Genomic DNA, 27784 nt, shown 5'->3' with positions numbered 1-27784 from the left:
TACTCTTTGTATAATTATTTTAATTCATTTAATTGATTTTTGTTTATTAATAATTATTATTGTTGTTCTTAAATGTTTCTATAAATACATTAGCAACAAAAGGAGAATCTCCATCCTCTACTGGATGTGGGGGAGAAACATATTGACAAAGGATGAGGAAAAGGCTGAGGTATGTAATGCCTTCTTTGCCGCAGTCTTTAAGAGTAAGACCAGTTGTTCTCTGGGTACCCAGCCTCCTGAGCTGGACAACAGAATGAGGAGCAGAATGAAGCCCCATAAACCAAGGGGAAATGGCCAACGACCTGCTACACTGCTTAGACACACACAAGTGTATGGGGCTGGATGGGATCCACCCAAAGGTACTGAGGCAGCTGGCAGAAGTGCTCACCAAGCCACTTTCCATCATTTATCAGCAGTCCTGGCTAACCAGGGAGGTCTTAGCTGACTGTATGTTAGCAAATGTGATGTCCATCTACAAGAAGGGCTGGAAGGAGGATCTGGGAAATTGCAGGCCTGTCAGTGTGACCTCAATGACACGGGAGGTTATGGAGCAGATAATCTTGAGTACCATCACTCAGCACGTATAGGACAACCTGATGATCAGGCCCAGTCAGCATGGGTTTATGAAAGGCAAGTCCTGCTTGACTAACCTGATAATCCTTCTATGACAAGGTGACCTGCTTAGTGGATGAGGGAAAGGTGTGGATATTGTCTGCCTTGAGTTTAGTAAAAGCCTTTGACACCATTTTCCACAGCATCTCCTGGAGAGACTGGCCTGCTTATGACTTAGACTGGTGTACTCTTCACTGGGTAAAAAACTAACTTGATGGCTGTACCAAAGTTTTGTGGTAAATGGAGGTTAAATCCATTTGGTGCCCAGTCACAAGTGGTGTTCCCCAAGGCTCAGTACTAGGCCAGTTCTGTTTAATATCTTTATCAATGATCTGGACAAGGGAATCAAGCACACCCTCAGTAAGCTTGCAGATGACACCAAGTTGGGTGGAAGCGTTGATCTGCGTGAGGGAAGGAAGACTCTACAGAGGGATCTGGACAGGCTGGATTGATGGGCCAAGGCCAATTGTATGAGGTTCAAGAAGTTTAAGTGTCAGGTCCTGCACTTGTGTCACAATAACCCTGTGCAACGCTACAGGCTTGGGGAAGAGTGACGGGAAAGCTCCCCACCAGAAAAGGACCTGTGTAGATATGATGCTTAGGGACATGGTGTAGTGGTGGACTTGGCAGTGTTAGGTTAACATTTGGACTTGATGATCTTAAAGGTCTTTTCCAACCTAAATAATTCTATGATTCTATTAAGTAAGGGAGCACAGTATTTTCCAACCTCTTCTGACCCCTTAGCCAATATACAAAGTTAGAATTGTGCCTATATTGGCTATCAATTAAATGTTTCATTTGGTGGGAGGTAAGTATTGGGATGCTAAAAAGTGTATGGGGGAGGAAAAAGGAGAGGCTTATGTGGTGGCAGAACCTCAGTCAGCATTTCACAGTGCATCAGTATGGGTTTACATGTGTAGGCATTTGGAGACCTTTGTTCTGTGTCCTTCACTAACATTTTACTGAAAGAATCTGAAGTTAGAGTAAGCATTGACCCACACAGTAACCTTTGCTCTATGCCCTTCTGCAATCAGCAACTCTTGCCATCTGTGTTGCTTTCTAGGTGGTCTTTGAATGCTGAGATGCTCGCCTTGCAATAATTTTCAGTACGTTTTTTCAGTCTGTGAGTTTGGCAGCAGACCAATGCCTGTACGTGCAAATTTGAGGAATCGAAATCCAGAGACAGTCTGCAGACAGAGACACTCTGGAGTGCAGTCATGAAAGCCCGTAGTGTGTGGTGCACTGGGTTGTTGTGGTCTGGGGACAGAGGGCAGTACTGAGAGACTCGAGGTCCCCTTTTAGGTAATTCCTAATCTTAAGCTGCCACTTGGTTTTGCATGAACTGACCTTCAAGTCTAATTTCAGGAAGCTTTGGTCCCAGTTATGTTTGTTCTGTAGACATTCCCATGGAAGGAAGGGTGATCCCATGCTGCTACTCAACCTTCCTTACCAACAGGCTGCCAGGCCTGGGGCTATGGTGAGTATACCCTCACTCTCCTAAAAGCTGGCACTGTTTCCACGCCAGTGTGAGTCTTAAGCTCTCTAAAAAGGGGAGCCAGGCTGCACTGTGGTGGGGACACCCAAGGTACAGCTTGTGGCTTAAAAGCTCCTTTGATGCCTGTTATGGTGCCCATGGAGTGTGCATATAATACGTAATAGCCGTTGAAGCAGTTAGTTTCCCTTTGTGTCGTGTCAGGTATTTATGCTACAAATCTCAGCTGCCAAGTGCAGAAACTTTAGCTGCCCCTTCAGCCCCTACCCATTGAAATAGGATCTGCCATGTCCAGTGCTAATGAAAATATTCCTTCCTTGACAAGCAGATGCTGCCTGGTTAAAAAAAAAAAAAAAAAGAAAAAAATGAAAGAGTGCCTTTTCTGGTACTTTCACTGTACTTCAGTATTTCTTCAAGGTCTGCCTGCCACTTCCCTTCTGATACCATGGAGTATCACCTCCAAACTTTCTCTCTTTCCATTCCCCAGCTCCAGAGCTGCAGGAAGAGTCAGTGTCTTTGGTGACGACAGTGGCAGGGGAGTGACAGGCAGGCTGGGTGGGGGTGGCTGATGGTGAACAAGCCTAGTGAGAGGATGGGGTGTCTAAGAACCAACTGGCTAATTAAAGCACAGCAGTAGGAGGAGCAAAGTATTTAAGGGTGCCAGAGAGATAGAGATGCCTCCACAAATTTCTTTTTACACCTCAGCAGCCAAGTGACTGGGCAGCACAGTGAAAGGTTTCCTTAACTCTTTCGTGCCTCTTATGGACTGAAATCAAGGGACTAAGAAAATGGCACCATTAACTGAAAAACCTGAATCAAGGTAAGAACACCAGTATGGTTTTTTTAGATGCAGTTAGTCAAAGCTAGCCCTCCCAGAGCTGCTGTGTGCTGAACTCCCAGGACTTGATGTAACACTGGCGCATGCTGATGTGCGCTGAGTGAGTAGGTCTGCTGGGGCAGCACACACTGAGTTTCAGATTGCGTCTTTCATTTGGGTAGATATTTCTAGTTGCTTCTTGGAGAGATGATATCAAGGTAGTCATTACATGGGTTCGTGTTCTCATTAAGGGAAGTGGGAGGGTCCTTGCCTCCTTACTCTAGTGACTGGATCTTTCTCCTGACTATTTTTATGGGAAGAAGGGACTGAAAGCAATTCCTGAATGCTGATTCTGAGGCAGTTGCTAAAATGAAAGTGATGAGAATGGATGTGGAGTTCTCAGAAATGTGTGATTTTGGTCACCTGACGCTGGAGGAGTCAGAGGGAAATGAAGATGAGGACTGGCTTCTGGAATGTAACTTTCTGTTATTTTTGGAGACACTTTGAATGTCAGACTGTTGCTTAACCCAGCAGTTTGGTTTTCTTAGAGCGTTTTCAGTACTGAGTAGAGGAGCAGTCACTGCCTTCTTCATTCCAGTGTGTGGATCACTTTAGAGGCAGCACAGTCCAACAAGGCTATAGAGCCAGCACTCCAGCCTGAATTCCCTGGCAGGCACGAGTTTGCTGTCTGGCCTTAGATGCATGACAGTGGTCAGCCTTCTGTGTTTTGCTGGGACCTTTTTGTGCTTGACGTTCAGGTAGATGAATCAGTTCTCTGGCAATTTTTCTAGTGTAACAATATCTCTAGGTTGACAAAGGCTACAGAGAATGACCCTGTGTAATTTCAATATACATCCCTAGGCATGTCAGAGGTGTGTTGGAAGTATTGTGTGCCTGGCTCCCCATACGTGTTGGCTAGACTTACCTTTATGTGGTCCCCTGGAAGTCATTGCAGTTCTGTGTAAATGAGACCAACTCTCAAACTGGTTTTGCTTATTCTGAAAATACAAAAAGCAACCTGTAAGACTTACACATGCACATCGTTACACTGTGCTAACTCAGCTGATTGCAGATGTTGTGTAGAATCGAGGCCCAAATTTTCCATCTATGTGTAAAGTAGGTATATTGCCTATATACCTTGAAAAGCGTTAGCTGTTGCTTAGTGAGTATGTGTGCAGAGCTTCAAAACAGCTAGTCCAAGCAGAGGTCATAATTAAAAATTAATGTTCGGTGTGGTTGCCACAGTGAGCACTCATTAATGCCTGTGCAATTCCTCTGCCTTACACAACTAGGAATCTCAGGATGTGTCTGGAGTGGTATAAGATGGTCTGTAGCGTTAAAAGTATTTATTACTTGTCAGAGGTGCATCAGAATCTTCTCTCTACCCTCATTTTTGTGAAATGTTTGTAGTCTGGATTTGAACTTTGTGACACTAGTCAATCTCTAATTAGTATTTCTACTTAATACAACTTCCTCTTATTTACTACTTCACTGTTTGAGTGTGTGACAGAGGTGAAGACAGCCTTTGCAGTCTTTGTTATACAAAATCATGCAAGAGAAGCTGCTGGATGTTGTTTAGATGATCTAATTGATTGTATTTGTAGAATGCCATTCACTGTAGTAAATGCAATGTAGCGTTTGCATCCCTCAGTCCTGCAGTCAGCTGAATGGATCCATTGTTATACATAATTAGGGCTTCTGGAATTTGGGTCTGTTTATTTACAGCAATTGTTCTGCATAGGCACAAGTGGCCCCACATCAGAGGTGTACAGAGAGTTAAGTGCGGTACACAGAGCGCCCCAGCTGCACAGCTCTTACAAGTAGTCTCACAATAGCTTGACCTCAATGAATCTTCTATTTCTTCTAGCTGAAGTATAAAACCAGCATCCTTTTGGCTAGGTGCAGTCACTGCAGATTGTCTGAATGATTTCTCTTTTGCAAAAATGTAAATCTAGTGTCATTGAATTAATTACTTCTTAACTGTAAAGAAATCCCAATTACATTAGTTACGTGCTCCCTGCCCGAATCCCTGTATAAATCTCGGTTAAGTGTCCTGAACGGTCCCAGGTTGCGGTATGCTGTTGAATCATTTACAGCTTTCCCTCTGGAGCTGGCAGCCTGAGAGCTGTGCCCAGTGAGCTCCCTTGTACAGGATGTACATCAACTTGTTTGTAAAGTGCTTCCATCGATGAGGTGTTAGCATACATACCACAGATAAATCAGCAGAAATCTCAGCTTCTGCTGCTCTCAAATGCTCTGCCTTGTGTCTCTTGCTAAGACGAATATGAGAATTATTTAAAATATCCTATAAATTTTTTTCTTTTTTTCTGAAGTTTTAAAACGTTCGTGTGAGCTGCTTGGGCATATGGGTGTGGCACAAAGGCGTTTGTTTCTTTAGCAGATATGAATGATACATGGGCCACAGCTGCTGTCACCATGATCTCAGCCATCAAATACAAAAAATAGAGGGCAGTCATGACAGATTTGGGAGGAAGTCAGAGCCCAGTTACTGTGTATTTAAAATCAGTTGTCAGGAGAAGAAATGTTTTTGACTGTAAGGCTACTGATAAGAGCAATTAATTTATCCAGAGGGAACCGATGATGCTCCACATGTCAAGTTACTCTGCTCCGTGCCAAAGAACCCTCTGGATGGCAGTTTTCCAAGCCCTGTGTCTGTAGCAGAGCAGGTTGATGGCTCCAGCAGGAGCCACCTCTTGTCCCCACAACTCTGCAGGTATAAGTCATTGTCACTTAATGAAGGTTCAGTGACTCTCGTGAAATGATTCCAGTCTGTTTCTTTGCAGGAAGGTTCCTATAGACATCAAAACACTATCTGAACTAGCACTGACCACAGAACTGTTTTTAGTAGACAGGCCAGAATTAGAATGGATCAAAAAAGCTGATTTACCTTTTAAACCTTGCTTTTCAGGTGTTAGGCATGTCAGCTGTAGACTTTGCTCTCTGATTCTGTGACATTAAGTGGAGTTTAGACTTAGGACTGCCGACCTTTTAAAATCTTCTGCTCTTCGCCAGATTTTAATAAGATGGGTGACAACAAGCAGACCAATTGCTTTGGAAATACTTGTTTACTGGCTTGCAAAATGAAGACCCAGAGGTGCAATTGCTTTCTAAAAATGCGTGGATGGGGTAAGCGCAAAAAGGAAGGGCTGCTTAAATAGAAAAATTATGTTGGTGCAAAACAATTTAGCTGTAGCTGTTAATAAATTAAATTTAGGTTGCAAATCAGAAACAGCGTTCAAGCCATAAGAGGAATGAGTTTTGGAGCAGGCTTCCAGGAGGAGCGGTGGAGGCAGGAAACCTTACCAGTTCTAAGCCGTAATGTGAAATGTTCTTGCATAGGATTGTATGACACAGTTGCCTGCAATAGCATGGGAGTAGGCCTGATGACCCAGGAGATTCCTTTCTGCCCCGTGCGCCAAAAGTGATGACCTTGAACTGAGTTAACTCAGGTTGCAGCTAAACTTTGTTTACTGTGAAGTTGATGACTGTAAGATGACTTAGTTCAAAAGTATCTCTGAGTTCTTAAAGCTGCATTTCCTAATTTACATTTTCTAATTTACTTTTATTATTAGGAGAGGCATATTCTTCTTAAACTGCACTGAAACTGGTACATATCCCCAGATAGCTTAATTTTACCCATTAGGAAGGAAACAAACATGCACTATATTAAAAAAAAAAAGACACTGATACTCATGTGAAATGTGCTGTTTGTTTATTCTAACAGCTGTAAGTTCAATTATTTATAAGAACAGCTTATCAAAGCTCATGTTCTATGCTACCATTTGTTTCATTTAGTGAGCTTTCACTGCTCCCTCTCTACTGTCTCAACACTCACTGAAGAGCGTGGGGAGGCCATTGTCTTACACAGAATTGGTATGATTCTTCTCCGTACGCTGCTTGCTTATTCGTAGTCTTTTCATTACATTTATTCTTAGGAGCATAATGTCTTCTGAAGGAATGTCAAGATGTTCTTTAACCCTCAAAATAAAAATGACAAGCAACATATTTCTCTCAGTATTTCAGGATAAGAGAATAATGATACTTGGAGAGAGAGAGAGAGAGAGATCTGATTGTGTGGGTCAACTTGAAGCTGCCTCCCATATTCTAGTTATTTTTTCTTGCCACGTTTTATGTGATACAAAGTGAGAAGTACAGAGGAGATGCGCTTTCCAGCAAGTTCCTTTAAGCAGAGGAACCTCCTAGAAGGAGGCTCTGGCTGCAGTGCAGCGCTTTGCCCACGTTCCAGATTTGGAACGTTACGTTGCCGGCATGGCTGATTGAGCAGAGAATCTGGGTTAGGCACAGTAGTGGCAATGTGAGAAGGGGTCTGAGCTAGGGGCTAAACAAATGGGTGCTGTCTGTGATGTGAGACCTGTCCGGGTGAAAAGTAAGTTTTGTGATTGCTGATCATCCCTGAAGTCTGAAAGCTTACCGTTTTTCTAAAAGCCTCAATTCCTAGATTATACTAACATAAATAAGAAATTGATTTTTCATTTAAGCGCAGCCAACAAAACTCTAAAAGCTCTTATATATGGAGACAAGACTTTGAAAATGTGAAAGACTCAGAACTAAGAAGATGAAGCGGAGTCCAAATCTCAGGAATATAAGGGAACTGGCCAATAGGTTTTGCATACTCATCTCACGTTTAGCAACTGTTTCAAAATCCGATGCGAGTCATCAGAGTTGTCAATAATAACAAGAGAAGAAACAAAAGGAAATTACTTTTCCCCACACATGCACATTTGACCACCAAAAATAACCACCATCTACGACTCTTAGCTGAGATACCAGTGACTTAAGAGCGTGTGTCCTTGTTCGGAACTATTAATGAGCTGTTTGTTACCCCCTGCCATTGTAGGAGGAGTACTCGAATGTTTAGAGAATGTGAGATAATCCAGAGACATGCTGTGCAGAAGTAGTTGCCACTTATCTGCATTCCTCCTAAATAGGCTTCTAAATGCACTGCTCTCTTTTCCACACCAAGTAGGGAAGGAGCCACAGCCTTGGAAGAAATGTGCTCGGGGTGAAAGGGAGGAAGGAAGCATTAAACGTCTGACTAGAGGTATGACCGAGCTGGCAAGGAGTTGGTGGATGTTATGTGTGGACAGTGGCGTGTTCGGGGTTACAGCCGCTGGCTTATGCCCTGAGGAATTCATTACCTTTCATTGTGTTTTGAATGTCTGCAGCTTTGAAGCCTTTGATGCTATGTCTGTCACATTTTAAGAAAGGCACAATTTCCAGTGTGGCAAAAAGACACTGGCTAACTGGTTAGAGCAGGGAGCCAGAAGGAGACCCTTGGGGGGTTTTAGTTACTGTTATATTATTATTGTTGTTTATATTATTTAATTTGTTTTGTTTTGCCTGATCTGGCAGTACCAGTTTCTGTTTTTAATATTGGCATGAGGTATCTAATGTTTGGTTCCGTATGAAAGGCTCCCTTCTGAAGTGCTGCTGTGCGCCCTTGCATGTGCGTCTGCAGGAACGACTTGGCCATTTCTACAGGAAGTTCTCAAGGGGAACTGGGAGCAGCAAATGTTTCCACATTCACCTGCTCCCACAGCCCATGGACAGCCTGTCTGGCGAACCTGGCAGGGACTGCTGTGTCTAAGGATGTACTGTCCAAACACTGATGGCACACTGACGTACAGCATGTACCTTCCCAAGAGTTACAGAGGGCAACACTTTGCTATACTGGGGCCACAAAGCCAGATGTGCTGTCTGGCTAGATGATGTATCTGATCCCAAGAGTGGCCCTGGGGCTAAGATAGGCCTAACAGGGCTTCAGTATGTGGTTTGGGTTAAGCATGTGGGAGACAGAATAGCTCAGTAGTCCTGATGCAAAAAGGCACTGAAGCATGTTCTCAACTGCAAACGTGCACCACCATTTCCTCAATCTAAACAGCAGTTACTTCTGCCTGCATGCAGCAAATCTGTATGCAGATCGTCAACTGATCAAAATCAACTTGTAAATGAGTTTGAGTTACACTAACCCAGGTGCTCAGGATTGGTTACATTTACCCCGAGCACGCTGAATCCATTCTGTGTATGGGAACTTGCATTAAGTATGTGTTTGAGTGCTTGAATAATGCTGATTAGTTTCACAGTAAGTGAACACTGGATGCTTGTTCTTTTAATTGAATTCTATAATTGCTAGTAAGTGTGAGGATATGTGGAAAAGTATTTTTTCTAGATCTAGTTCTAATGAGTTTGTATGTCTCCTCCATTGAATTTTAGCAAATGTACTTCTTTAATTATCACTTTATTTTTAACCTCAAATCACTTTTTGTGAAAAGTAATTTGTTCTTTTAAGGCCAAATAATTGTGCTTTTTTGGTGTGAATTCTTTCCTTAATACAATGAAGGCCAGTGCTTCACACTGTAAGCAATGTCAAGACTCTTAAATCACAAAGGCATCACTGAAATCAGAGTTTTATGATAGTTGTGATGTCACTGTTTCTGGACAGAGATGAGACAGCTTTAAAAAGTAAAAAACATGGGGTCAGAAGTTTAATTACTTGGGTACTGCCATTGTGGAAGGGGACCTTGTGTTGCTCTGGGATTGCAGCAGCAGTGGACCCTGCCTGTGCCCAGGCACATGAACTAGTATTACCTCTTTTTTTGTCTTCCCCCTACCTTTTTTATCTTGTATACCAGAGGAAGGCATACAACCTTTTGGGGATGCTTAGAGTGAAAGAAACTTTCTGTGGACTTGTATGAAGCCCATGGAGAAGGCCAGTGCTGAGTCAAAATTTTTGGGTACCAGCAACCTCCTCAGCTTCAGAATGGCTTTAATCCCAAAGCTGAGTTGAGACTTAACTGCAGTACTGCCCCTTCTTGTAGTTATCTCCCTGCCCTATGGAGAGACTTGTATCTATCCAGTGAGTCTAACTCATAACAGTTTTCCATACATAGAAGAGCATGATATTGCTACAGACCTCTTCAGCCTGGATAGCCTGTCGGTTTAGCCTGTTTCTGCTTTGCTTGAACTAAGGCATCTTTCTGCAACTGAAATGTATGGAGCTCAGAAAGACTATTAATATTAAGCATGTTGGTCTAAATTTTCAGGCTGTGTTAACTGTTACTATTTCAGAGTACTTACTGCTAATATGAAATGATATAAACAAAAAGCAAATACTGTATGGGCAGGCGAAGTCGGGCAGCAGGCCTCTTAAGTAGGGCTCAGCTTTTGTTGTTGACTGGTTTTAGACTGCACCCTCCACTTCACACTGTGTTTTGCTGGGATCAGTTTGGAGTTAGGCTGCATTCTGCTCAGCCTTCATCAACCCATGATGTGTATCTTATGTGGATATTTTAACGAAGAAAATATTTAAATAGTTAAGTGTTGGCAGCTGTTGCCAGGGTGGCATGCTGGAGAGCCCAGATATTGGCTGGTTTCACAGACTGATCTGTTACTATTGTTGCTTGCTGAATTTTCTTTCCTTTTGCTATCTGTTGAACATGCTGATTATATTCTGGCTGGTATGAAACAAATGCTAGTTAAGAATGGGGACACTTGAGGGAAGAGAGCAAATTTAACTCCCTGAAGGCGGTTTCCACCTCTTACAATGTTTCACTGCTGCTTCCAGTTCAGGTAACAGTAAAACCAGCATCTCCAACTCTCTTGTTTAGTTTCTTGTTTCTCTGAGCTTCAGATACCTATTTCTATTCGTGTCATGGCAGCCATTAATTGGCTGGAGTTACACTTGATCTCACTGTCTTTAGTGCTAGCTTTTTTAGGGAGAGGAGGGAGGAGACTGGAACACAAAATAAAAGGGTTTGTAATTCAACCTAGGACCTTTAGAGAGTTCAGAGATGTTGGGAAATAGGGACTTGTTTTGTAGAAATGTCAGTCTTTGACTATTCAAACCAACATCTGTGGTGTGGCATTGAAACCTGTTCGATTGCTGCAAGTATCAAGTCCCCACAGGAGTGGGTACTGGGTACAAATAGGCCCCACAGTTATCCTCCATAGGCGATCATGACCATGAACATTAACTTTTTTTCTATTCTGGTCTCCATCTGTTAGTTTTTCCCTTGGGTTGGTAATTTCACTGCCTTTGGTCCCGAGAGGATTAAAGCTTCTAATTTTCAAGTTACACTTACTGAAGTCTGATTCTGAAAATATCAGTGGCACTGCAGGACTGGAAATGATTGGTGCGGAAGTTAATGCGCATTTCAACAAATATCTCTTCTGTATGGTAACATTTTTCAAAGGAGAGGCTGACTTTGATCTAAGCAACAGATCACCTTGAAATCTGGCAATAGTCTAAGTTGAGGGTTTTAGCTTAAAGCTTTTAGTCTCACTGAGATTTTTTTTCTTTTTTCCTTAAAGGTGATGCACATTTTATAAATGAGAAGCTAGCCAGATTTGCACTTTGCCATATGTAGACTCTTAGGCTTTAATAGTATCTTGTGATTTAATGTTAAGGATTAGTCTTAAAGTCTGAAAGTACTACCTATATTTGATGGAAATACTATTTAATTTCTGATAATTATCAGCAAACAATGTAATTGCTGAATGACATAATTCCATTTGGATTTTGAATCTAAATTTTTTTTTGAAGAAACTGTCACGATTACCTAGACTTGTCATGAATGTTCAGCATGATGTCCAGTGCTGTCTGGGCAGACATGAAACATAACGTAATAACTTAACTGTTCTGCCTTTCACTTTAAACAGAGATAAACAAAATCCAGAAGTGAAAAAGGCAAGTCCCTCTGCCACAATGAGTTCTGGTAAGTCTGTGTTATTTTCCACTTGCCCTCACTGGCATTCCTTTTTATTACTAAAAATGTTCCTGTCTGTTTCTGATGCAATTACTCTTCCTTTTTTTTGACTTTTCTTCTGCCTCCCAGAAAAGAGTCAAAGCCCTGGAAAGCTCAGGGAATCTGACCATTAAGGCAACAGCAGAATGGCTTCATTAGTGAAGTGTCCTGGCTTTGTGTTTGTTGTTTCAATTTGGCCCATAATGCTCAAAAAAATGACTAGAAACCTCTTGAACTGGAGTAGGTCACTGTAGCTTCTTTCACTTTGGAATACAAAAATTCAAAATTATTGATTACCTGAAAAAATGATCTGAAATAATTTTATATGATTTAGTAGGGATGAATGCAAAGTTTGACATATGGATAGGAAAATTCAGCTGTTCAGACAAAAATGAGGGACCAAGAAATGGGGCTAGTTGAGAAGAGGAAAACTTCTGGGCTCGTCTGGGTAACAGGCTAAATCAGAGTGAAAAACAAAGCAGACGTCATAGTGAAGTGCCATATGTAGGACCTGTGGATTTTAGTGCCTTATCAAGTCTCAGCTGCAGTATCGTGTCCAGTTTTTAGCACCACATTTTGAGAAAAATGTGAACCATTTTTAGAGAGTCCAGAAGAAAGCTATGAGATTAATCAAGGTCTGAAAAATATGAGCTGGGAATTTAGTTTAAGCCTTGATAAGCTTCTAGGTTGTGAAGCACTGGAAGAGATTGCTTTAGGGTGATGCTGGAAGTTTGTAAGAACTTATTGGGCAAACGTTTGACAGCAGCAACAAGGGTAGATTTGTTTCTGCCATGGGTCAGGACTATGGCTTTAGATGACCCTCGGAGGTCCTTTCTAGCACTATCTTCTGTGGTGTTCTGAATTCACAAGAGCCAGTTTTATTCATGTCAGCTGAGGACGTTGCAGACTTGAAAATCTCATCACTGAGCTGGATGCAATATGCACATACAGAGACTGTCCCTGTTTGAAAGAGGCTGTGATCCAGGTAGGAAAAGGGAAAGGAGAAACAAGAGTGTCATATAAGAGAGATTTGTGTCTCCAAGCAATATCTCCTGAGACAGTAGGAATACTTCCTAGTTCTTGAATCAAATACTGTTGACCCACGGCATCCCCTCATAGTCAGAGGTTAAATTCAGTTGCAGATGTTTTAACCCAGAAGTAATCCTCCTCTTCATTTATCTTGCAGAACATGAAGAAATTGATGTTGCAAAAACTGTTGTCAATGGGCTGAGCAGCAATGGACAAGAAAAAGGTGGGTTAAGAGCTTCAGAGACATCTCTGCAGCTCCCTCTGCATGTCAGCTGCGCGATGTGGTTGATTTCCCTGGACATTCACTAGAGCAGGGGTTTCCAAATTTAGTTTGCTTGGTGACTGATACAAGAAAAGCCTTGTGCTGCACCATGCCAGCAGCATTTCTTAATTCAACAAGTGTTCTTTGTCTCTTAAAGGTGACAGGTTGGATTTGCCTCTTTGTATATTTTTAGTGCTGTTTTGAGGAAAGCCATGAACTACTTGTGGTACTTGCGAACATCTGTGACTCAATATCTTAGGGCATTTAGGCAGCATGGGTTTGTGGGTGCCTATGTGAGAATCCTGTAAACTTCAGTGGGAGGTGAAGGTTTGAGCCCAGGATTAAAGGGCAGGAACTAACCATTTAAGTAATAAAAAAATCTGTCATTAGCAACAACCATTTAAAACCCAAGCATATCTAAACAAACCACTCTTCATGTTAACATCAGCAGGTTTGCAGTGTGCTTCATAGCATTCAATAGTATATAGTGATGGTGTGTGTTTTGGCAGAGTGAAAGTATGTGGTTGTATGGATTGGTTTTCTGCTGGTTTCCTTTCCTTTCTTTTCCTTTGATGCCTTTTTCTAGTGATTAGTATTTTGACTGCATTGTGGATGGATGACTTCAGTCAGTTACAGAGCAGAACAGAATTAAGGTTGTCTTCTAAACCACAGGCTGTTTGGATTTGGGATCTGTTGTATTTGCAGGGTCTTCAGTGCTCAGGAAGAAGCATGGAGAACAGGGTTTGATTTGAGTTCCTCTTTCATTTAAAAAAAAAAAAAAATTTAAACAATCCATCAAATTAAAAACTAATGATTTTATGAGGTTTGAAAAAATTTTATCAAGCTCTTCCCTCATTCTTTTGCTTGAGTGCCCTTTTCTAGGTTGGTAAAGTCGGTGCTTTCCCATTTTGCCGGGGACCAGGAAGATCTGCCACAAGAGGGGGTGTACACACCATCTTGATGTCAATGCCTCCCTCAAGCTGGCCCAGTGCTCAATATTGGTGTGTAAAGTCTTAGAAATGTGGTTCCTCTTACTCCTGATTTTGCAGGTCTGAGACAGATGAGGCATCTAGCGTTTTCCAGTTAGCACATGCAGAAAGCTAATAGGTGTTAAAGGAGAAAATCCTGGTTCTGTGGAAATCAAGAGCACAACTCAAGTTATTCAGGTGGAGCTATGATTTACAAGACGTTTATCTTGGCAGATCCTGTTGAGCATCACCTCTGAGTAGTTTTGCCTTTGCTTTTTTTTTTTACCACTGCCTCTGGTTTTTTTTTTTTCTCCTTTCTTTTTTTCCCCTTTTTCAAAGAGAGTTCCACATTAACTGCAATACAGAGTTGGAAAGAGGAAGTACCAGCTGGTTTGGACAGTTTTGTAACAATTGCTAGAATTTTGCACAGTGCTGTGTATGGTTTTCCCCTGTGCTACTGCATCTAGTATAATTAGTGTGCTAGTTGATGGAGTCCAGTAGAAATCTCTTCAATATACTGTTTAAATTGATAGATTTTTTTTTGGAAATGAATATTTTGATGCTACACTTTGACATGGGACTACTTTCAAGATTATTTCACGTTTCACTTCCTTCTGTTGCTGAACTTGTAAAATGTGTGCCATAAAATCCAGAATTCATGTAATGTGGCTAGTTTAATGTTCCTTTCATCTTTCAGTGCTTGTTTTTTTCAGTTTGTTTTAACTGAGCCATATTAACGTTAACTATTTTTGCATGTAGCGTTTCTCAGCTAAATGATTACACTCAAATTTTTTGATGGCTTCTAAAGACTAATGCTTCCAGATTCTTTTTCGCCTGCAGTGTAGTGGCGCTCATCAGTTAGTCAATTCAGTATGCAGTTCTGCATGCTGCATAAAACAGACACATCCTGAATTAGGGTGAACGAAGGGATATTTTTAACAGTTGCATCACTGTTCTCTGGACTGCTTTTGTATTTGAAATTTCCTGCTATTGTGTCTCCAAGTACATTAGAAAATTTTGTGGCATGCTTCCCAAACTCTGTTCTTTCCTTTTTGGATGTGCCATTTACACTTTTGTGTTTGCAGCTGTTGACGTCCCTTTATGTACACGCTCTATTTCTGCCGTTAAAATAATCCCTGTGAAGAAAGTGAAAAGTTCTCCTCACCTAGTGCTGCCTACAGGTATCTTCTTCCTTCCTTCCCCTGCCATGCATTAGTTGGCCATTGTTCTCTCTCTCTCCCCCCGCCCCCCATCTCTGTCTCTCCGCTTCACCCACGCACTTTGGCTAGTTTTCAGCTTCATTCTCTTCTCACTGTTTCCAGAGCTGTAGATTTCATCAGTAGGTAATAGAGTTAGCTCTTCATGGCACAATACACTTTTCTCAAATTATGCTACTCCTCTGCAGAGATAATTGTGTCTACTTGAATCTGGGATCATTGTAAGCTCTTCTACTAGTGCTTGATTATGAATCGTATTGTTATTACAGCCTCATTTTGGACCAAACTCCTGATGAACCGGAGGATCTTTCCTGCATATCGTTAGTCTTTATGAAAGCAAATGGATGTCAGAGATGGTATTTTACAGGTTCAAGTATAGTTTAACATTGGGGGGATGGTTTTGTTTTTCTGTACATGCACTGACTTTACAGAATCTTTATATGGATAAGGATGTTAGGCTGTCTGTCACCTCCTCCCCAGTCACATGTTTTCCAAGTAAAAGTACAAGATCATTTTTGTACTTTGCTAGGTTTGGACAGTCAAACTAGTTTAGCTGATAACTGCTTGTCTCTCCTAATCTGTCACACATGTGCTTGGTTGGACTAGTACAGGGCTAATGTGTTTATGACCATCTGCTGGATTTCTATACTGAGAGATTCAGATTTTTGTTTTCCATCATTTCATCTAAATTGTTAGAGGTTTCAACATCTTAGATATTTTTATTCCTCTCCCAAATTGAAATAGTCTGGCAATATTTTACTTTCAAACCTTTTCAAAACATTTTAATTTTTTTTTGAATTCAGAATATATATTTTTCCTGATTCTTATTCTTTTGATTCAGTATACAAGTTTAATATGTTGTGTGAAAATAAAAAAAAAAGGTGCTTTGATTCCCAAATTTGATTCTACTCCAATATGATGGAGACATTTCTGACATATTGAACTCTTAAGTGTCTCCATTTCTCTCCAGTGCCTGTGAAGGTAGGAGCATAGAACAGCAGCTACTCTGCACTCTTTGTGGATGTCTGAATAAGATTTGGTGACTCCCGACAGCGTGTCCATGCCTCAGAGTTACAGCACTCTTGAAACTGGAGTCCCAGAGCTTAAACCTTTCTCCTCTGGTTTGAAAGTGGGTCTGTGGAGTCCTCAGGCTACATGTTGTGCTGTGTGGATGCGAACGATAGCCAGATCTGAACTCCTGGGCAAAAAGGAATACTGATCCTATCTGGATCATGCAAAAATCACTCAGATAAGTCAACTTCTGTTTCACCAGGCATGCGGGTGACCTTAAGGCATGATCAGTTGTGTGGTGTGAGTGCAAACGTGGTATATTTAAGGATTAAGCAGCATTTGATACATCTGTGTGGATAGTCTCTCCCCTCACAGAAGCTACCTCAATGCTGCCTAAATTAACTAAAGGCTGAACTGTAGGAAAGTATCCTCTGATTCCTTACTTATTCTATCCTTTCTCCAGACCTAAGTGAGGATCAGAAGCTATGTGTTTTGTGAAATCCCTAAAGCATTGGAAGCCCACCTAAAAGCTTGAACTGTAGTGATTCCAGTGTAGAGGGCTTTCGATGTGAGCCACATGTTCGATATTTGTGGAGTCTTTCCCCTTACTGCTGTTGTCCATCTGACAGTATTGATGTTTCCCTGTGTTGTGGCCATCTTGGCTGTGGTTTGTGTGTTTTGTAACCTTAGCTGAGGCATTGTCATAGTCTATAGGCCCTGTACTGGTGTGTATTTAGAGGGGTGTTATCTTACTGAAATCAACCAGGGAACATTGATCTGCGCAAACATGGGCTGTTGTCTGGGAAAAAAACAGCAGCCTTTGCCCCCTCTGTCCAGTCTGAAGGCATAACTTTCGTTTTACTGACAGTTCCTAGAGAGGAGCTGCATCCCTCCCTGTGCAGAGATAGCATAATCCTCACCCCATAAAAATAAAAATCTTGTTGTTCTTTGTGTAACACAGCACGTGCTTGGTACCAGTTCAGGCTGCCTGTGCGGTCTCATGGTAGGACTAGCACCTCTGTTTAGGTAGGTCAAAGTGAAGTTTCATGGCAGCTTGCAGAGTCAGTAACAGTGCTTGAAAAAGGGAGATAATGTGTTTTCCTGTGAGAGTAGCTTGGATAAGTGAGAGACTCTTTAGACTTACTGTTTCTATAGGTATCTTAGAGGAAACAACTCTTTAGAAGAATTTTAAGGGGAGGAGGATAGCCTTGAAGTAGTGGTTTGTTATTACTTAATAGGATGACAGGAGCAAAAAACCCAAATCCATGGACCGAAATGCACAAAGGTAAGCCTGCACAGAAGCTGTGCTGAATCAGGCCTCAGCAAGGACACTGGCATGATCTGGTGTCTGTCTCACAGAGTGATCTGAACAGGTATATATGTTCAGCCTCCTTCTAGTTTTTGGGACGTGGGTTCCTACGTTAGAAGGTGAAACACTGCTATGGAACAGGAGGAGATGGCAAGGAGGTGGCTTGCAGTGCCCTGCCTTTAGATCATATTCAGCATAGTTGCAAGATTTTATCCTGCAGTGGTCCTAAGACTTTTTTTCCCCCCCCCTCTTTCAGTCCTGCACAAAAGGCATTTTTAAGGCTTTTCAGCACACAAGTCATACTGCTTCTTTCCACTGGGATGTCCCTATAGAAGAGCCACACATGTAATGGTAGGATGTCCTTGACAGTACAGTATCTCCACACAAAGCAGACCAAATAAAGCAAATGGACCTGTGAAATTTGTTCAAACACTCATCCTTTTTTCCTCCTTTCTAAGCTCTGTTACACTGACTCAGAACTTACTTATACGTTCATCGGTTACATGAATATGAAACTGCTTTGATTTCTCAATGCTTTAAATCCAGAACTAATCTTCATCTGCATAAACATTACTAGATTGATTCACCCAGAGGCAGCCATGCTTAAATTACTCTGTAGAATTCTGATAGCTCCTAATAGCTTTGTATCATCTGTTTCGGTGTGTGTCCTCTGTGTATGTGCACTTCCTATAGAAACAGATCCCACTAGAGTCTGTAGTGGAAAAGGAGCTGTGACCCTTCGGGCATCTCCAGCCTATGAAGAGAATCAGAATATCACTTCGCCATGTCCTCAGGATGTTGAACAGACTGAAAGTAAGTGGGTGGAAGGTTAACTGGAATATGTTACAATAACCTCAAGTGAGGTCAGACCAGAGTCTTGGGATTACTCTTTTTTTTTTTTTTAAAGCTATGATTTAAAGTCCCAAATCCCATAGCATAATTGGAAACCTCTAGTTTCATGGCATAATTGGAAACCAGACTAGTGAAGGGAGACTGACTCCTGCTCTCTCCTAGTGCAAGTTTCTTGGCTGCTCACTCGTTAGCTTAAGTTTGTTTACAGCTCCCTTTTGCTGTCAGGAGCACCAAAAGCTCTCTTTTTTTTTTTTTTTTTTCTTGGCAGGCCCACGTCACTTCCTTTCATCCCAGGCATGGGGTGGAACAGAAAGAGGCCAAATGGTGCTACTGCCACTGTAGCATTCACTTGGGTTGTCAAGGAAGCAGGGATAGCGTCCCAGACAGACAGTGTTGCCATAGAGCTCTACCATCTTTCAATAGCAGATGTGTAATTACTTAATTGTAGGAGACAGGCAAAGCATAACAAACCTGGCCAGTGTTGTGGGTCTGGCAGAGAGGATGAACTCCCAAAGGCAAGATGCTGTTAAGGGGGGAGGGGGTCAAACTTGCTCTTGAAAGCAAAGCATACATTGTTTCTGACTGTATTGTTGGAGGAAGGGCAATTCCATTAATTCCAGACTCCACATGCTACTTTCTGCTTTGTCTTCTCCCATTCTGCTCTACCCATGACCTACCCTCTTTTCATGCTTGCCATTCTCTGTTTCTTCACTCACCCCTCACTATTGCCTCTCTTCTTTCTGTTGATGGCTTCATAAATTTCCAGCAACCTGAATGGCAATGAGCCCATTACTATGGAAATCAGCTCATTAATACTTCCTTTGCTTACTCTATCCATCGCTTTATGAAATGTACTTTGGAGCTGGAAGAGCTTTTTGCATATAACTTAAACAGCAGAATAGGTATAGAGGTAGGGAGGAGCCCAGTGAGAGATGGATAAATAGGTAATGAGACTAATGCATCTAGCTGCAGGGTCTGGGTTGTAAAGTGACATCATGTTTTATAACTTGCTTCATGCACACACACTTAGTCTGCAAAACCTGATCTATTTGTTGGCAGTCTTTTATCTCAGTTAATCATACATAGTGATGTTGATAAGGATAGATTTGTCTTCATAGCCTGTATCATGGCTGAATATGGGGTCCCTACATTTCCAGTAATTTGCGGTGTCTGGACATCAAGCTGCAGCTTTAAAAAGTAGCTAGCTGGGCTGCCTTTTTGCCTCCGAAATAAGAATGTCAATGAACAATTGTTTCTTCATTGCTCTGAATGAATTGCCTTGTGTTTACAAAGGTCAGAAACAAGGAGGGCATCGTGTTTAGGGCTGGTCTCTATGGTAATTAGGCAGCTCTGTCAGAAAGCATTTTATGTGTGAAATGAAGTAGCTCAACTTTTAATTTCAATTGGTACATGTTTTCTGTAAATGTAACGGTTTATTTTTTCCCCTTTCTTTTCCTCTATGCCTATCCTTCTCCCTTACCCCTAATTTTTGTGATAGGTCTGGAGCCAGAAAACCCAGAAACAGGTACAAACATTGGTTGCTTATATTGTTACTTCTGTTGCTTTCTTGGAAGTATTTCTTCTTGCCTGGAAAAAAAAAAGAAGGGGGAAAAAAAAAAAGGAAGAAGAGAGTCCCCTCCTTTTGCTTTCCCTATGGGTGAAGGGAATCCTCTGTGATCTGAGTTTTCCTTCCCCTCATAGATGATTGGAGGTCATCATCTAACACTGATGCCAATGGGGATGCCCAACCATCTTCTCTGGCTGCCAAGGGTTATAGGAGTGTGCGTCCGAACCTTTCCTCAGACAGCAAGCCGCAGGTAAGCCTTTCTTCTGTGACCCTAAGGGTGATCATCTGGGTTCAAGCACTGGATTCATGGTCAGGAGTCCTGGGTTGAACTCCAAACTTTTCTGCAGACTTGGGTAAGTTGCTGTGCCTCAGCTTTTCCTACCTTTAAAATGGGGGCAACACTGATGTCAGCAGAGTGCTGTGGAGCTTGTGTTCAGGTGCACCACAGTGTTTCCTTGGTGGATGAAAGAGGAGAACAATGCTATTTGTTTGCAAGAAAAAAGGTGAAGTAGTCATCTATTACTGTTTTGTCTTTTATGTTGGTCTATTTTCTGGAGCTTACTGCAGGCTGAAAGCAAAGTTACACCCTACATTAAAAACAAGCCATTGGAGAAATGCCTGTCAGTTTTAACGCTTAACTGATACAAGCCAACAAGGGAAAGGTTATTTGTACCTGAAGGGGAATTGTTGAAGACAATCTGTTAAGAGAAGTGTAACTTCATCCTTTTTCTTTTGCATGGTCAGTCTGCACAGAAACAGCCTGAAAGCTGATAGGGAAACCCTTCATCAGAAACCACCTTCTTGTGTATAAGAGTCCCTTTAAAGCCTTGTCTCTTGTCAGGGTGACTGCTACTATCATCAAGGACCTATAGCAGTGCCATAGAACACTGTTCCTGAAATTGTAAGTGGAAGTGGAAGAAGACACAATTCAGATGAAGGCATGGGAAGGAGCAGCACCCTAACTAAAGGAGACACCCATTTACTGCCTGATACTTAGAACTGTCTTGCAGTCCTTTATTGATCTTGTTGATGAATAGAGTGTTGATGCACATAGCCGTTCTTATGGAAGTCTTAAGGACTGCTGCCCAAACTAAGCTGAAATGGAAGAAAATGGAAAACAGCAATTGCAGGTGGTGAATTATGGTGGATAATGCCAAGTAGTGGTAAATAGTGGTAAAGTGAGGCTTCATCTAACCTAGGGAAATATTGTGGCACTCTGAAGTCTCCAGACTGAAACTACTTTCCTTAGGGAATGAAATAGAATGAGCCTGGTCCAGAAGCAGAAGCCCTTCAGAACAAGCATTTACCAACCCACTTCTCCTCTTCCTTACACATGCGGGAGGAGGGGGAAAGAGAGGCAGTAGATTTTGGGACAGCAGCTATAATTTTAGGAAGCTATTCTAGGTCTATATCCGTGTAACAAGAATAGGTTCTGGCCACAACCTGTCATGTGGATTAATTTTAAAGGAGTTATTTTTTCAGATTTGAGTGTTGCAAGCTGTTAAGGCATCTTCATTCTCTGGTTTTGACTGTTTTAGTAGTGGTTTAGACAGCCTTTGCCCATAAAGATGTGACAACAGAGTGCGTGTAAAACCGTATTTCATAGTCTCCAGAGGGTTAATTTGCAAGAATCCAGGGAGCTACTGGTGGGTGTTATAGTTCTCTGCCTTTCAGTAGCTTATAGTTTTCAGCTACTGGCAACAAAGCAATAAATAAAATGAAACCTCTTTATTACTAAGTTATTTTGCTTCAAAATGGTTTGGGTTTCAGAAAAAATTCACTGTAATTGAAGTTGGAGTTGCAATTGGCAAGCAGTTATGGAGTTAGCAATGTGTATGTTGCAAAGTACCAAAAACAGTAAAGCTTTTTTTTATTATTATTTATTAGAAGCAGGATTTCTGTGTCAGAGATCTTGATTCTGAAGGCAAATTCTTATGAACTCAGTTCCTCAAGAAACTTTAATTGTTCTAGTCTTCCTGAAAGCATTTTCAGGACTGAAAAATCCTGAAGAGAATTGAGGAGCTAGCTTTTAGAAAGAAGAAATGCTGACTTTTTACTTAGACAGCTGTGGCAGGCAATAGTATTCATATGAAATCTGCTTTCATTAGCATTGGTGAAATTTCACAAGGTTCATTTTCAACAGTGCATTTAACATGCAGAGGCGACATAGAGCTCTGAATTTGGCTTTGCGATTCAAACATCCCCAGTGCTGGGAAGTATTTAGTTACAGAGGCATGAGCCTGGGTTTAGTTAGCCAGGATGTTAAATCTTGACTCAGACTCTCCCAGGGGCATGGTGGGTGTTGCTGTGCAGGCCTTTCAAAACAATACAGCACTGGGATTTATTTAGCCCAGAGAGAAAGGTGTAGGCAGGGACTTCAGAGCTGGGCAAAGTTTGCGTGCTGCAGTGAGCAGTGCTAAGAAGGAGAGAATGTGTGAGATGATGTATGTGAGCAAGTTCTGCACTGGCCTTCCAGATACAGTAATTTGCTTTTTGTTCTTGCTGTATTAAAACCTGCTTAACCCAAATCTAATGACCGAATTCATTCCTTGAAATTATTTATTTTTCCTTCCTTTTTTTCTTTCATTTGATGCTGCTTCCTCTCTCCTTCTCTTCCTTCTTGACCCTCTGGGCAGACCCTTGCTCCTCCCCGTCCTCCTCTTCCTAAAGAGGAAAGCTTTGCATGGCGTCCTCGCACTGACACTAAAGTGACCAACCTGTTGCCAGTGCCCATCATGGACTGCGTGTACCTGAATGCACCCAAGCCTTATACACAGCGTGCATCACCAAATGCCAGTGCACGGTGTTATTTCTCGTCACCTACCCCCTACGGGGCCGTCCTCGGTGGGAAGCAAGGCTTGCCAGCAGGGCATTATCCCTCTTCAGGGCCCAAAGATGAGGTGCATGCTGAGCAGCCGCTCTTGGAAAGTCGCTCCTCATCAGATGCATCATCCATACAACACAACCCTGACAGGGCAGATCCCAGTAGTAAGGCTGGAATGAATTCCGGTCATGAGACGAAGGCGGATAAAAAGGTCAGCAGACTATATGTAGCTTGTTTATCTAACAGCACTTGCTCAGCTGCATCTGAAAATTCCACTGGCACCGCACATGACCCAGCAGCCAGCACCAGTTTGGGTGCTGAGCTCACTCAGGCACCAGCCACCGACATTGTTTCCTCTGTAACAGATACTGGAAAGTCTCTTCCTGCTCCTCCTCCTCCTCCTGTTCCTCCCAGGCCGTACTTTTACATTGTCCTCAGTAAAGACGCAGTTAGTTATGGCGCGGGCCAACCCTCCTGGACTCAGTCGTCACCTCCGCAAGCTGTGAGGGACAGAGTGCTAGAGCCCCAGAGCACAGCTGCCACAGAGGACAGGATGAGAAAAGAGCCTTACCTTACTCATCAGCGACAGCCGCCGTACAAGGCAATGGGACGCAGCATGGTACATGTTTTCTCCATAACCTTTATTTCTTTCAGCCATGCGAACGGTTCTTTAATTCATTACAGTGTTCCCTTAATGCTTTATTCCCCTCCTACCTAATTTCTGAGCACTCGTTGTGCCACCTGAGTCTCGTGGTCTACTCAATACTACTTAACAACCCATGTGTGCCCCCCAACATCGATCTGTGCGTTTGTGCGTGTGTGCTGTTTGTAGGGGGTTGGTTTGGGCTGGTGAGGATCTTTCTATTTTAGGGAGGTGCAAAAAGAAGCAAACTCTGTAATGCAACAGTTAGTGCTTCTCAAGTGATTGTGAATGCAGGCTGTGCTATGGTTTCATTTAGTCTCGCTGCACAGAACTGGAGGAGTGGTGAGGGGAAGAAAGATTTTTGTGAAAAAACGTGCACGTTCATAGAGGCCAGGGCTGCAAGACTGAAGAAGTATGTCTCTCTAAGAAAAGAAAGTCTACTGGGGCTTCCTATCATTTTGGGTGCATCCTTGCATGACACTATGCGGCTGCGTTAGACTAAAGTACCGATCTCCCCCGTTGCATAACAACACCTTGTTTCCTACAGGATGCCACTGCCACCAGCACAGCTCAGCCTGGGGTTATAGTAGTCCCCCTCCTCCAGGTTAATCCAGACAGACAGCAAGAAGGCAGCTCCAGCACTCCACCACCACCTCTGGTTCCTTTTGGGCAAGGCTCCGTATTCCCTGAGACTGTTTCTCCTGGCTCACCCTTGACTTTTCCGACTCTAGACGATTTCATTCCCCCACATCTCCAGAGGGGTTCCCACCACAACCAAGCACCCTCTGCATCCGGCACGTTACCCTCTGTTTACCCGAAACTGCCATTCTTCTCATCACCACCTTCACTTGCCCCTCCAGTCACGGGGGCTTTGCACAGGGGCTTGAAGCCTGAAATCACTGGAGTCATCTCACGTACAGTAAGCTTGCCAAGTACCCTCCTCGCCCTTTTCCTAAATTTGTATTTCCAGATTAAAATTACTTTCTCCTCGCAACACTAAATTCGAGAGGAGTGATGACTCACTCCCTGCCAGCAGCATGACAACTGAAACCTTGTTTACATCCTGTGCTAGTGCATGCGTGTTGCCTGCCTTGTGCAGCTTTGAACTTTCTATTGACTTCTCGCAGCAACATTTGGCTGTCTCCCTTTGTGCCCGTTCTGCTAGATGATGCACACCTTAAGAGTCTTTACAGGATTTGCTCAGAATAATGAATTCTCTATAAACAGAATAGCTGCAACTAACTGATCTCTTCAGGCTCTTTTAATAGCATCCTTAATTGTGTTTGAGTAACATTTAAAGCAGTAACAGCCGACCAGTTAAAGGTTAGGGCTGGCTTTCTGTTCCACTTGGAGCCACAAGACTGTATGGTTTCTACACAAATCCTTGCTGAAACCAGTGTCTAATGACCTACAAGCAATAACATCAGTTACTGAGCTAAGAGTCTTCCAAGCATGTAGGTGCTATGGGATAGATGAGGGGGAGAGTGTCTCTTAGTTTGGAATTGCTTGTCTTTGAAAATTTTGAAGAATTCAATCTGCAATGGTTTTAGCTTGGAATTTACCATGTTCTTCTTGGATTAGGTTTTGTTTCTCTTTAGGCTCATCGCCTGTTTTAAATAGTCTTCAGGGACAAGGATGAAAAGTACCTCTCAGTTAAAGTTGCAGAGAAGGCAAAAAGTACCTGATCCTCATTGTACTGGAAGTCTTACAACCAGCATTTTGTTGGGTTTTTTTTTTAGGTAGTTGCTTGTTGAGAACAAGTAAGAATTTCAGCAGAAACCCTCTCCTCATGATGATGCCTTCTCTGCCCTCTGACTCTGTAGGGGTCTAGCAAATGGATATGTGGGGTGGGGGAAAGAAAACAACAACCAAGGATGATATTTTCAAAAGCTCCCAGCATTTGGTCTTTCTGCTTCTATTGAAATCGATGATTTTCTACTGCAGAGAGCAATGAAAATTTTGGGGTTTTGATTTGTGTTGGGTTTTTTTGGTGTGTGTGGTGGTTTTTTTTTAATACAGCCTGTCTGCAGGCTCTATAAAAATTCAGCGGGCGTGCAAATCATAGAGGAGTAGTGGAAATTTTGTTATACCTGATTTTCATAAAATGAGTTTTGAATCATTTTTGGGCATGCTCACTGTAGTCACAGAGCTGTCTTTCACAATGATTTAAATGGTCTTTATTCAGCCACTTTGGTGACTTAGCTGGGACTGCTGAGCCTATCCTGATCTGATATCCCTCTTCTTTGAGGGATTCTTTATATTTTAGTTACCAGAGTGAAGCTCAAACCCAGTTCTCTCATACTTCTCCCATTACTTCTTTTCTGTCTTCATGAAATGTCTATGGCCTGATCAGATGCTGCTTGGAGCAAGATCACCTCCACCCAGCAGAACGGGACTGTTCTTCCCTATTTCCTCTCTAGGTGGGAGAGGCTGTAGATGTTAGTTCTGATTGTGGCTAATTCTCACTATGATTGATCTTTGAGCTCTGGTGCAAGGCCTCACTCTGGCCCCTGTTCAGCTCTCTGCCTGATCCTTGTAAGTCCTTTCCTCTGACACTAGTGGGTATCAAGGGCACTGAGTTGCACTTGGCCAGAAAGGCAAGGAGTAGGGATTCTTCTGGAGGAATATTCTGTGCATTTTCAGGGTTTTTTTTGGTAGCAATGAGAATCCCCATGGATGCTCAGCTCCATTTTACAGGTCAGCAGCCTGCAGCATTTCAGTCTGACAGAGCAGTAGCAGGAGTGTAGAAATCTGGTATGCTGTTCCATACTCTGTTTGGGTGCTCATTCCCCATTAATGGTAATTGTGTGTCCAAATTCCTTAAGAAGCTTGAAAAATCTCAGCCTAGACTGGCACACACAGTCTTAGTCCCTTCTTTGTCTTTTTCCCTTACTACCAACAAAAGCCCTATGTCCTTGGACTGAGATTTTTTTCAAAAATGAGCTAGTTTTTTAAGGTCTCTCAGCTGACACAGCCTGTACTTGTACAGAACAACCAGAGCTATGGTGATACCAGAGGTGGGTTTGAAATAAGCAGATAATGGAGCTGAATGCTTTAGGAGAGCAAGAGCAGCTTGCTATCTGTGCTCTAGTGGCAAAGCCATGTTGAGTATCTTCCTTGCTGGAGTCCTACTTTTTGCCCTCTATCTGTTTTTTTGGGTTTGTTGAGTGTTTTCTTTCATTATTTTAACCAGGTAGGTGTCACACTGTCTCCTGTGTGATGGTGCTAACCTTATGCCTTGGACCTTCCTTACCAAACCAACTGCAGTAATAACGTTTCGCTCCAGAATTGCATGAGTTTTGCATGTCTGACTTCTTGCTATGACAGGAATAATTTTAAAACAAACGTTTGTGTGTGTATGTATCAGGGTAAAGATGTCTGCATCTTTCCCACACACCCCAACCAGATTTGCTCATTTCTGGCATCTTGTGTTTGCTCCAGGGAGTCTGCCAGATGAATTTAGTGCCTCCTTTTGGGGTTGGCGTTGTGAAACCCAACACCAAATAATTATAGTACTGCCTTAGCAAACTAATTGCATTAACAACGAGCAGGGTACATACAAGGAGCAGGGTAACACTCATGCTTATACCTTTTTTACTAAGATTTGCTGTGATTTTGCTTCTCATTGAGCTTAAAATGTCTTTGATTGGGGTGTTTTTTTCCAGATTTTCCTGGTTTAGCAGCCTTCTGCATGCTCCTAATGATGTGTTGCTCTCCTTTTCAGGACCCAGGTCCTGTGCTAAATGAAGTGCCCCAGACTGGCACTGGCACTGACTATCCAACCTCCTTCACTTCAATCAACAAGTCTTCCTCTGCCTATCCCTCTACCACAATCGTCAATCCCACTATTGTTCTCTTGCAGCACAATCGAGGTAAGGAGACTTGCATATAGATATTTATTTGTGGCTCAAACTGAGCAACCTGTTATGCTACAAGGAGCTGGAGAACGTGTGTGCCGTGGACAATTAAGTCCAGACTACTAATCGCTAACAAAGCTGCCTCCAGAGGGTTGTGGTGACTGGAGCATGTAATGGGCAAGAGGTTAGAGGCGTGGGACAATGCCTACTTTTTTTAATTAGAAGCTGTGGACAAAAACCACTCTGAGGTCCGGGGAGAGGCTTATAGCTGGGCTATGGACATATTAATGAGTTACTGCAGAGTAACAGCGTATCCTCAATCAGGTGTCCTGTCATGATGGAAAAGGGTGTATGCTCTTATCCATCTGTCAGTTGAAGCTGGCTAGCTTGAGGTAGGTTCTCCCTTACTGGAAAAGAGGATAAGTTACTTCTTAGCTACTGCAGCGTGAAAGCAGACGTATTTTCAGTTATTGCAGGAGAGATTTGATCTCTAAATTCTCAGCAGAATTTACCCAACAGTAAATAATCTGTTCGTCCA

At 42.4% G+C, this 27784-nt stretch overlaps 1 protein-coding gene across 1 annotated transcript in view; it reads left to right on the top strand.

Moving 5' to 3' along the window:
* Nucleotides 1–2892: 2892 nt before the first annotated feature.
* The window catches only part of SORBS1 (sorbin and SH3 domain containing 1), a 79433-nt gene continuing 54541 nt past the window's right edge, over nucleotides 2893–27784 (top strand). Inside the window, 10 exon segments of the mRNA XM_086616864.1 lie at nucleotides 2893–2924; nucleotides 11622–11677; nucleotides 12894–12959; nucleotides 15052–15147; nucleotides 18197–18316; nucleotides 19854–19880; nucleotides 20057–20172; nucleotides 22559–23365; nucleotides 23937–24308; nucleotides 27114–27261. Of these exon segments, the coding sequence (XP_086472990.1) occupies nucleotides 2893–2924; nucleotides 11622–11677; nucleotides 12894–12959; nucleotides 15052–15147; nucleotides 18197–18316; nucleotides 19854–19880; nucleotides 20057–20172; nucleotides 22559–23365; nucleotides 23937–24308; nucleotides 27114–27261 (1840 nt within the window).

Source organism: Tauraco erythrolophus, chromosome 9 (genome assembly GCF_009769465.1).
Source record: "Tauraco erythrolophus isolate bTauEry1 chromosome 9, bTauEry1.pri, whole genome shotgun sequence".
In the NCBI taxonomy this organism is placed as follows: Eukaryota; Metazoa; Chordata; class Aves; order Musophagiformes; family Musophagidae; genus Tauraco; species Tauraco erythrolophus.
Note: the sequence above shows the minus strand (reverse complement) of the source record. Positions and strands in the feature narration are given on the sequence as shown.